Raw genomic sequence first — 11,671 nt, 5'->3', positions numbered from 1 at the left:
ATTACTTCTCTGCTCTGATTGGACATTATCCCAGAGGTGGCTGGAAACCAGTGTAACCTGTCCTTCAAGACACAAAAAGGAGAGCAGCTTAAATAATACCCTCTCACAGAAGACTCTATTTTGTAAGAGTTAATTAGAGGATAGAAGAGAAGGGACTTTACGCTGTATGTAACTCATGCTGTACCTGACCTGGGAGCGGACCTGACCTGACCTGGATGTAGCAATAACAAAGGGACCTTTACTCTGCATCTCACCTGTGCTCTTGTACTCTATGCCTCTATTTATAAAACCCAGATTTCCACTACCCTTTGTGTGAAGAAATGCTTCCTGACATCGTCCCTGAACGGGACAGCTATAATCTTACGGTTAAGCCCCCTTGTTCTAGATGCCCTCACCAAAGGAAATAGTTTCTCTCTATCTACCCTATCAAATCCTTTAATTATCTTAAACACCTCAATTAGATCACCTACACTCAAGGGAATACAAGCCTAGTCTATGCAACGTGTCATCATAATTTAACCCTTTTAGCCCTGGTATCATTCTGGTAAATCTGCACTGCTCCTCTGGCACCTTCTCCTCCTTTGAGCGTCTCACCATGTTTCACCCCTCTCACCTTCACCTATCCTTTAGAATCCTCAATCTCTACCGCCCAACCAAGTATCACGCCAAGTTTCTCTCCGAGATATCGTCACTGCTTTCCTCTCTCAGCCTTTGCACCGAGCAACTTCTCATCCTCGGTGATTTCAACCTCCATCTCAACTCATTATGCTCTCTCTCCTCAGAGTTCACTGCCCTCCTATCTCCCTTAATCTCTCCCTCCATATAAACTCCCCTACCTATATTCACGGCCACCCCCTTGACCTTGTTATCACATGTTGCCTGTTTACTCCCATCATGTCAATCATGGATAAGGCCATCTTTGATCACTTCCTTGTATCCCTCTCCATCCACATCTCCCTTCCTCCTCCCAACCCCACTTCCATCCCTCCGCCCCTGGAAAAAACTCTCCCCCAAGTCACTTACAACAGCACTTTCAAATTCCCAACTGTCTAGTCTTTGGCCCTCCATTCACGACGACATTTCTGCAGCTACCGATCTGCTCAATCACAGCCTCACCTCTACCTTTGATGCCCTTGTCCCATTAAAACCATTACTCTCTCTCATCCTGGTCATTCCCCCTGGTATGGCCCTCATCTTCGCTCTCTTAAGTCCAAGGGATGCAGAACGTTTATGGGTGGACTACTGATTTAGCCATTCATCGCCAGATCTGGCTGGTCCACACAAAGCACTATCGGGTCCTGCTCTCCTCTGCCAAAATGGCTCACTATTCTACAATCATCCTGGAATGCAAAGACGCTTGTCTTCTCCACCATAAACCGTCTTCTTAAACCCCTCTCCCCTGCCCCCTCCACCCTCACCTCCAACAAGTGTGAGGAGCTCATGGACTTCTTTGTCACTAAGATTGAGACCACCCGTTCAGCTGCCTCTGCCACTTCCTTCCCTCCCCCTAGCCCACCAAGCCAAACTTCTCCTAAGTTTCCCCCTACCCAAGCCCTGAACTCGCATTTTTCTCTAGTTTCTCTCCTATCTTCGCTCATGCCCACTCCAAGCTCATCTTGTCCATGAGACCCACCTCGTGCTCCCTCGACCCTATTCCCACCAAACTGCTGACCACCCAACTTCCTTTCCTGGCCCCCATGTTAACTGATATTGTTAACGGTTCCCTCTCCTCAGGTACTGTCCCCCTCCCCTTCAAATCTGCTGTTATCACCCTGTCTTCAAAAAACCCACCCTTGACCCCTCTGTCATTGCAAACTACTGTCCCATCTCCCTTTCCTCTCCAATGTCCTTGAACGTGTTGTCACTTCCCAAATCCGTACCCATCTTTCCCACAACTCCATGTTTAAATCTCTCCAATCAGGTTTCCGCCTCTGCCACAGTACTGAAATGGCCCTTATCAAAGTCACAACTGACATCCTATGTGACTGTTACCATGGTGAACTATACCTCTTCATCCTTCTCGACCTGTCTGCGGCCTTTGATACGGTTGACCACACCATCCTCCTCCACCGCCTCTCCTCCGTCGTACAGCTGGGTGGGACTGCCCTCGTCTGGTTCCATTCTTATCTATCTAGTCAGAGAATCAATTGGAATGGCTTCTCTTCCCGCTCCATTAACTCTGGAGTTCCCCAAGGATCTATCCTTGACCATCTCATCCGAAAACACGACGTCAGATTCCACATGTACATTGATGACACCCAACTGTACTTCACCACCACCTCCCTCGACTCCTCCACTGTCTCTCATTTTTCATACTGCTTATCTGATATAGGATGAGCAAAAATTTCCTCCATCTAAATATTGGAAAGACTGAAGCCATTGTCTTTGGTCCCCACCACAAATTCCATTCTCCAGCCATAGATTCCATCCCTCTCCCTGGTCATTGTCTGAGGCTGAACCAAACAATTCGCAACCTTGGCATCCTATTTGACCCAGAAATGAGCTTCCGACCACATATCCAATCCAATACCTAGACTGCCTACTTCCACCTCTAACATCACCAGTCTCCACCACTGCGTCAGCTCATCTGCTGCTGACTCCCTCATCCATGCCTTTGTTACCTCTAGACTCGACTGTTCCAATGCTCTCCTGGCTGGCCTCCCATCTTCCACCCTCCATAAACTTGAGCTCATCCAAAACTCGGCTGCCCGTATCCTAACTCGTTCCAAGTCCCATTCGCTCATCACCCCTATGCTCATTGACCTACATTGGCTCCCAGTCCGGGAATGCCTCGATTTTAAAATTCTCATCCTGGTTTTCAAATCCCCCCATGGCCTTCCTCCTCCAGCCCTACACCCCTCCGAGATTTCTGCGCTCTTCCAATTCTTGCCTCTTGCTCATCCCCGATTTTAATCGCTCCACCATTGGCAGCCGTGCCTTTAGCTGCCTAGGCCCTAAGCTCTGGAATTCCTTCCCTAAACCTCTCCGCCTTTCTCTCCCCCTTTAAGATGCTCTTTAAAACTCACCTCTTTGACCAAGCTTTTGGTCACCTGTCCTAATGTCTCCTCATGTGGCTCAGTGTCAAGTTTTGTTTGATAACGGTCTTGTGAAGCGCCTTGGGACATTTTACTATGTTAAAGGCGCTATATAAATGCAAGTTGTTGTTGTTGCACCCCCTCCAAGGCCAATATATCCTTCCTGAGGTGCAGTGCCCAGAACTGAATGCAGTACTCCAGGTCTGAATCAGAGCAAAATTCCCTTGAAAAGAGAATCTCACTCCATTCTGTTTCGAAGTTGGTTCAGGCCTTAACACCCAAATTTATCATTGGTGCGGAGCTGAAACCACTTCATACTGATATTAAGCTTGTAATGTAAATGCTGGCTGACACTGTGAAGCTGATGCTAAGAAGTAAGTCAGATACCACAATACATGATTTCTAGATGTTTCTCGCCACTGTTCTGCAAAAGAACGGTCTATACCAAGATATTAAAATTGGGTTTGGGAACAGAAAATAATTAATAAACTGACTTTGCTTGTGAATGGGTCCAGTTGTTGCTCAAGTTATGTACTCCAGCTCTTCTAGACTAGCACACTGGGCACTTGTTCAGTCACTTCTGTGCCAGCCTTGCTTGCTATTTTGCCAACAGCAAACCCGCTCAAACACCATGTCTGTCAATCTCTGAACAGCAGCTCACTGCAGAGTTAAATAGGTCTGCAACACTTTAGTTATTCTTCCCAATAACAAAATAAGAAAGAAAAACTGGCATTTATATAGCACCTTTCATGAACTCAGGATGTCCCAAAGTGCTTTATAGCACTTTTGAAGTGTAGTCACTGTTGTAATGTAGGGAAACGCGGCAGCCAATCTGCACTCAAAGTGCCACGAACAGCAATGTGATAATGACCAGATCATCTGTTTTAGTGATGTTGGTTGAGGGATAAACATTGACCAGGACACTGGGGAGAACTCCCCTTCTCTTCTTCAATATAGTACCATGCAATCTTTTGCGTCCACCTGAGATAGCAGATGGGGCCTCGGTTTAATGTCTCATCCGAAATACACCCCAAGATCAAAGTGCCAGCAGACATTTGCTCAGATTGTAAAATCTTTATTAAACATAATGTGCAATACAACACTAATGAACTGTGCGTCACATTCCTTTTAAGCCAGCAGATATACCACACGTACTGCACTAACTACATGACTAATCAGAATAAAGGTGTGAATCCACGGACCTCTCATCCACTTTCACAGTAAAGTGCATCTCTAACACCTCCACCTGGAAAAACAAAATGGAAATGCAGCCTAAAGTTAACACTTTTCAAATACACCCTCCCATCAGGACTGTTGGGGTCAGTCTTCGTGTAAGTCTTCGACTATCTCATTGGCACCCCACTACCATTTCTCCAAACCTTTGTGTTCCCAGCAATCACCAGGATCAATATTGAGAGAGCTCTGTCCTCATTATACTTGCACTCTATTATTGCACCACTTTATAGAAAAATAAATTTACTCTTTGCATCATAACAATGTACAGCAAAAAATCAATTAAGAACTTTTCTCAACGTTGTGCTGATAAGGTGGGTCAGTACTGGACCCACATTTTACCAGCATCATGCTCTCCCAGAGCAGGTGCAGCACAGGAGAGCTGGAGGGTAAAGCTCCCTGTGAACACAGAGCACTCCATTTCTTCCCTAACTGCGCATCTGTTAACAACAAAATTGACAGTTGGAGAATTGAGAGCTGGAATCCATTTCACTGCTCCCTGGGGGTTGGGAATGGTCAAAGCGCCTGACTTGGTTTGCAGGAGCTCCTTTCGAGCTAATTTAATATTGCTGATCTTATCTCCATTGTGTTTGTACCATCAGCACAAGAGGAAAATCTGTTTTATTTTTTACATATTCATTCTCAGGATATGGGCATCGCTGGCAAAGCTAGCATTTATTGCCTCTTCTTGAATCGTTACTTTCCTTGTGGTGAAGGCACTCCTACAATTGTACAACATTTAGTCATGGGTCACTGTGCACACCACCGTGCCTTTCTCTCGGGTTCTCCTTACCTAATGCTGCAAGAAAGGAGACGATTACAAAGCTTTTAGACCTACTTTCTTCCCCAGTTCGCAACCTTGGCACCCTATTTGACCCTGAGATGAGCTTCCAACCACATATCCGCTCCATCATCAAGACTGCCTAATTCCACCTCCGTAACATCACCCATCTCCGCCCCTGCCTCAGCTCATCTGCTGCTGAAACCCTTATCCATGCCTGTGTTTCCTCTAGATTCAACTATTCCAGCTCTCCTGGCTGGCCCCCTACCTTCCACCCTACATAAACTTGACCTCATCCAAAACTCTGCTGCCAGTGTCCTAACTCGCACTAAGTCCCGTTCTCCAATCACCCCTGTGCTCACTGACCTACATTGGCCTCTGGTCCAGGAATGCCTCGATTTCAAAATTCTCATCCTTGTTTTGAAATCCCTCCATGGCCTCGCCCCTGCCTATCTCTGTATCCTCTCCAGCCCTACAACCTTCTGAGATCTCTGCACTCCTCCAATTCTTGCCTCTTGCACATCCTCCATTTTAGTCGCTCCACCATTGGTAGCCGTGCCTTCACCTGCCTAGGCCCTTAGCTCGAATTCCCATCATAAAACTCTCCGCCTCTTTATCTCCCTCTCCTCCTTTAAGACAGTGCTTAAAACCTACCTCTGACCAAGCTTTTGGTCACCTGTCCTAATATCTCCTTATGTGGCTTGGTATCAAATTTTGATTGAAAGTCGCTCCTGTGAAGAGCCTTGGGACATTTTACTGTTACAGGCACTATATAAATGCAAACTGTTGTTGTTTACCATCTTTGTTTTTAATGTTTAATAATGGACCTGCTTGAACTGGTGGAAATTGTCAAGTTGCATTGTTTTGTAATTCGGGGAGGTAATATTAACTTAACCCGCCCAGCGGCAGATTGACGTGATCTGAACGGCGCCCATTTTACACCCCGTCGGATTTTACTCTCGGTCATTGTCAATGGAGAGTAATATCAGGCTAAGTGTAAAATACAACAACTTACATTTATATAGCACCTTTAACATAGTAAAAGTTCCAAGGTGCTTCAGTGGAGCATACTTAGACAAAAAATGAACCTGAATCAAAGATGGAGCCATTAGGACAAATGACCGAAAGCTTGGTCGAAGAAGTAGGTTTTAAGGAGTGTCTTAAATGAGAGATGGAGAGGTTTAGGGAGAAAATTTCAGAGCTTAGGACCTAGACGGCCGAAGGCATGGCCGCCAGTAGTTGGGCAAAGGAAGTGCGCGATGCACAAGTGATGGCAGCCAACCCAATCTCGTCAACTTTCCCGCTGGACGGGTTACGTTAAAATTATTAAGTCAATAATCAGTCTTCCTACTTTCCTGATCTGCAGCATGTGGAGATTCATTATTTTCTACATCATTTTGACAACAGCTCTGTAACATACTTGAAGTGACTGTTAAACAGGGCACGTCATAATTGTAAAAAAACTCAATGGTGCACATTAAAACAGGCACATCTTACTCAATATCACAAACAAAAAAACACTGCTTCTCCCACTATGCGGGTCATAAAGTATTGTGTATCTTTATAGTTTCAGTTCTTATAACATTACTGCTCAACCTGGGGGCCAGTGTTGGGAGTGTCAGTGCGGGGCTTCAGTGGGCATCCCCCATGCCCTGCAGTCATTCGGCCCGAACCCTTTCTCAAACGATGGCTAGCAATCGACCCAGACACACACTCCCACTGCACGCAATTCTCTTCATTACCAACCTTTGTTCTTTTGATATCCCTGCCTCCCCCGAGCTTCTCCCTAACCGTGCTCCTACAAAACCCCACACCACCACCCTGTGCAAACTGTCCTTGGGCTATCTACACAAGTATGTTGGCCTAGTGGGTAAAGGCACTGCCCAATGTAACATTAAGCCAAAGACTAGATGGCCCCTAAGTTTGATTCTCAGTCTGTAATCTCAGCTGGGGAAGCAGTAGAGACAATCTTTCAAAGAGCCGGCACAGGCATGATGGGCCGAATGGTCTCCTTCTGTGCTATAAGATTCTGTGACTACAATAGGCTTCAGTCACCCTGTCCTAGGAAGCAGAGAGAGAGAGAAAACAAAAATGGTTCGAGCTCCCAATTGTTATCTACTGGCTTCCACTAAAACGTACATGTGGGCATGTTGGGCAAGAAGAGGCTCAGGTTTGGCTCTATTGCTCTCCATAGTCAAATAGCCTGCTGACACTCATTGTTAAGGCTCACACATGAATAATGGCCACTTAGTTGATTTGGGGGGTTCGGGCAGAAAAAATGAATCAGGACAGATAGGAGCATAGGAATTGCTAGACAAAAAATGACCAAGGTTCACCTAGTTCGCCTTCTACCATCCTGGTAGTAGCATGATACAACAATAATGAGGTTGTTGACTAATCATAGCAATCAATCTCTATCAATTGGTTTACAATAGACCCAGACATGATAAGGAAACCCCCAGTGGTGGGCAGCTTTGGAAACCATAGGTCCAAAGTCACCAGTTCTTCCAAAGCCTCCTACACTTACCATGTCATGTCGTAAATTATTCATATGCTGTATCCCAAAATGTTATTTTCTGAAAGAAGTCAGTCTAATTTGCATTTGAATGAATCAATACTAACTGCTTCCACCATCTCCCTAGAGAATCTGCTCCAGAGATTTACCACTCACTCACTGAATGTTTCCGCAGATTAGTTTTGAATTTATCCCCTTCAAGCGCAGGCCATGTCCTCTGGTTCTACGCTTCTGGACAAGGTGAAATAGCTTGTCATGGTCTACATTATCTAGTCGCTTTAGAATCCTAAGAACAGCAATCATATCTCAACCTTCTCTTTTCAAGTGAGAACATGACAAGGAGGAAATTCGGGACAGATACAAGAGGAATACAATTATTTTTAAAAGAGATTTTGTTTATACAACAGATATGGGCGGGAGAGCACGGTGATGAGTTTTATTTTTCAGGACAGTTTTCATCAGTCCCAAGCTGTACCCCTGCTCTCCTGCACTCAAATTTCATGGGGAAAAAATGACACATATACTCCTCCAAAAATATGCATAACAATGAAATACTCAAACAAGCACAACAGTTTTTCCCTAAAAACCCTTAAAAAAAAATGACGCAACAAAATCAGCTGATTCCAAGCCGTTTGTACATAATCCAAAATCAGATAGTTCCAATGCCTTACACGTAATCCAAAATCAGTTGATTCCAAATCCCATACACATAATCCAAAATTAGCTGATTTTAACCCCCTTGCACAATATCCAAAATCCTACAAATCTGCATTTATCTCTTCACCGTGATTCTCCATTTCTTTATTTAAACCAACACACCACAGTCCTGTGTGCGGCATCATGTTTTTAAAAACACACTCATGGACCCACCTACTGAACTCCTGAATTATGTCACACTTGGGGTTACTCAGTCAAATCCACTCTGTGTGCACTTCACACTCCCTCTGTCCTTGATGTGAGGCAGTGCGTAATCGGGAGTAAATTGAGCAACAGATCGACCATGGAAGTGTTTAATATATCGGCACTTGTTCTAAATTGATTGATTACAGATTTATTGATCACACTTTGATTTAGTTACCTATACTGTTGATTTGTATGTTTGCTCTTCCCCTTATTACTGTACCCGAGCATTTGACTTGTATTATTCTGGAAGAGATGGCCCAAAGAATTCAGCATGAAGTGTAACTGAGCAGGATGACAAACACAATCTCAACCAGAAAATGGAGATCTTTATACCGTGTCTGTTATCCCAGTTATCAGCACTCTCGATTATTCCTCCAACATGTTTGGGGAGGCTTTGGGTTGGGAGACCAATGGGAATTGGGGGGGGGGGGCTCACCAAAATGTATTTAAACAAAAAGAAAAAGCTTTCAATTTAAAATGAAATAGAAAATCCACGAAGTTCATGTCAAACATCCGTTGAAAGGAGATTTGTGGATTATCTGCCAATTCCCATTATCCACGGAGATTCCTTCCTTATAGATAATTGAAGCTCCAGTGGATTTTACTTTAGTCGTCTGAACGTTTGCTTTAGTAGTGAATGGTGCAACAGTCACCAGCTGGGTCTACAGCAGGACACAATGGCCCAGAAATTGCTGGAATGGCGCATCGCGCGATGAGCGACGTGAATTGGATTCTTTACCTCACCCTTTAGATTGCACTATATTTGCGCTGCAAATTGCTAGAAATGAGAATTGATAATGGTGCAGCGATGTCAACATCGCATCTGAGACCGCGTGAACCCCATGTCCAATAGTCTATCTCCTTAGCCAATGAAAGAAAAGGATAAAGAATCAAAGTGAATGGCAGAGAAGGAAATAGGGTGAAGAGTCAAATTAGATACAGAACGAGAAATAAAGAAAGGGAAAGAAAGAGTGGATTAACAGACAAAAAAGGGACAGAAAGAAAAAGAAAGAAAAAAATTAAAAGGAATAAGCAGAAGAGCACATTGTAACCCAGTTGTGTTTGGGAATTGTTGTATTGGTCTTTGAGAAGTTAATAATGAGTGAATGGCAGGGTAGGTGTGCAAAATACACAAACATCTTGATGCATGAAGTATAGAACCAGCAGCTCCATCCTTCACTATCAGGAACAGTGGAACTGCTTTCGTAGGAACATAGGAATTGCTAGACGAAAAAAGACCAAGGTCCATCTAGTTCACCTTCTACCATCTTGGTAGTCACATGATACAACGATAATGCAGTTGTTGACTAATCAAAAATCGATTTCTATCAATTAGTCTACAACAGACTCAGAAATGACACATGGAAAACACCAGTGGTGGAGAGCTTTGGGAACTATAGGTCCAATGTCACTTTTTTCCTCCCAAGTATGCTACACTGGCCACGTCATCTCTCAAATTACTCATATACTGTATACCAAAATTATTTTCTGAAAGAAATCCATCTAATTTGCATTTATGAGTGTCAAAACAGCTTTGCACCTGAAAATTCTTGCCTTCCAACACTGACAGGAGTGTGGATGGCAAGACTGGCACAAAAATACTGCCAAGACTGATTTAAAAAGTTTTTTAAATTTCTAGGAATAATTCACTACCTGCTAAAGTGAGGGACCACAGCTTCATTTGTTCCCATTCAGGGCCTCCAAGGTTGAGTTTCATGTCAAGTCCATAAATCACATCATTAACAGGGTCCTCAGGACATGAATTACAAGCAGCGGTGAGATTAATTCGCATTTACGGAGCAAATCCAGTAATTTCATGACATGCAATTAATTTCAACGGAGAGGCGCACGGTGATGTTGCAATTTTTCATTTTTTGCATGGCTAACAGCAAATCATCCAGTAATTTGTGGAGAATCGGAACTCAGGTCATATCTCTTCTTCTCCATAAATTGCTGGATATTTAATGAACTAATAAGGGCGACGTTAATTCACCATTATTTTCCAGCAATTTCTGTGCCAATGACTACCTCTTTTTATAAAAAAAAATCGCCAACGTTCTAGTTGGCTTATTTCCCCAGTAAGGCTGCTTCCACTTTCTTAAATTTCTGCAGTTCGGCTCGAAGCTCCCAATACGCGAGATACACCCACATTAATCTGCCGTTTTGTGCTTTGTCCGTGTTTTGCACATTCGCACAGTGCGTTTCATGTTTAAAGATATATTTCAAGTCAGCTTTGATGCCCAAATCTTCAGCAACTGGGTTTATAACAGCTTGGCTAAGCATCTTCTCCTCTAATTCCAGTCGCTCTTGTCGTGGTCTAAAGTAACTGCAAAACAGATTTTGCCTGTTGACCAGGGATTTTTCAAATTCTTTTATTAGTGCTCTGGCTTGGCTCTGCCACACTGCTTCTCTCTCCATCATATCCTGATACAAAGCTCCTGCTGCCCCAGAATACTGCAGTGAACGTTTTTTCTCCTCGATATTTATACGATCTTGCTCCAGCTGTCTGCGTTCTTCAACTAGTTGCCGGCTCTGTGCCAAAAGGGCTTCGCGGTAACTTTGTACTTTACTTTTGAGCTTCTCCTGCTCTAGTTCACAATGTGCGAGCGAGCGTCGATTCCGAACAATGACGTCTTGGTATTTCAATTTCAGATCTTTCTCTGTAGTGTCTATTGTGTTCTTACATGCTGCTTTTACTTGCTCGATCTCTTTCTGTGATTCTCTGGACCAGATCCAACCTTGAAAAACAAAATGAAGACAATTTTCATTCTAATTTGTTTTTTTTAAAAACTGCAGGAGGCAAACTTTCAACTATAGACCAGATTCATCTCTTTTAGATAGCAAATATCAATAAATAAGTTTCAAGTTGCGTACATTGCATCATTCGACAGCTACATCATTAGGGACGGGGCAGTGGGGACAGGTGGAGCGGGGAAAAAAAAAGGCTTGCATTTAAATAGCATTTTTCATGACCTCAGGACATCCCAAAGTGCTTTACTGCCGATGAAGTATTTTTGAAATGTAGTCACTGTTGTAATGTAGGAAATGTGGCCGTCAATTTGCGCACAGCAAGGTCCCACAAATAGAAATGTGATAATGACCAGATTGTCTTTTTTTTAAAAAAGTGATGGATGAGGGACAAGTATTTGCCAGGACACTAGGGGTAACTCCCCTGCTCTAAAAAGATTATCTTTCTTTTACTCC

General features: G+C 43.7%; 1 protein-coding gene across 3 annotated transcripts in view; it reads right to left on the bottom strand.

Annotated features, from left to right (window-relative positions):
- Positions 1-4,089: 4,089 nt before the first annotated feature.
- The window catches only part of LOC137317925 (coiled-coil domain-containing protein 127-like), a 39,003-nt gene continuing 31,421 nt past the window's right edge, over positions 4,090-11,671 (bottom strand). For all 3 annotated transcript variants that reach the window (XM_067980935.1, XM_067980927.1, XM_067980939.1), the window contains one exon: positions 4,090-11,205. In XM_067980935.1, coding sequence (XP_067837036.1) covers positions 10,535-11,205 — 671 coding nt within the window. In that variant the 3' untranslated portion in view covers positions 4,090-10,534. The remainder of the gene's footprint in view (positions 11,206-11,671) is intronic.

Source organism: Heptranchias perlo, chromosome 3 (genome assembly GCF_035084215.1).
Source record: "Heptranchias perlo isolate sHepPer1 chromosome 3, sHepPer1.hap1, whole genome shotgun sequence".
Classification (NCBI taxonomy): Eukaryota; Metazoa; Chordata; class Chondrichthyes; order Hexanchiformes; family Hexanchidae; genus Heptranchias; species Heptranchias perlo.
This window is presented reverse-complemented; position numbering and strand designations above follow the sequence as displayed.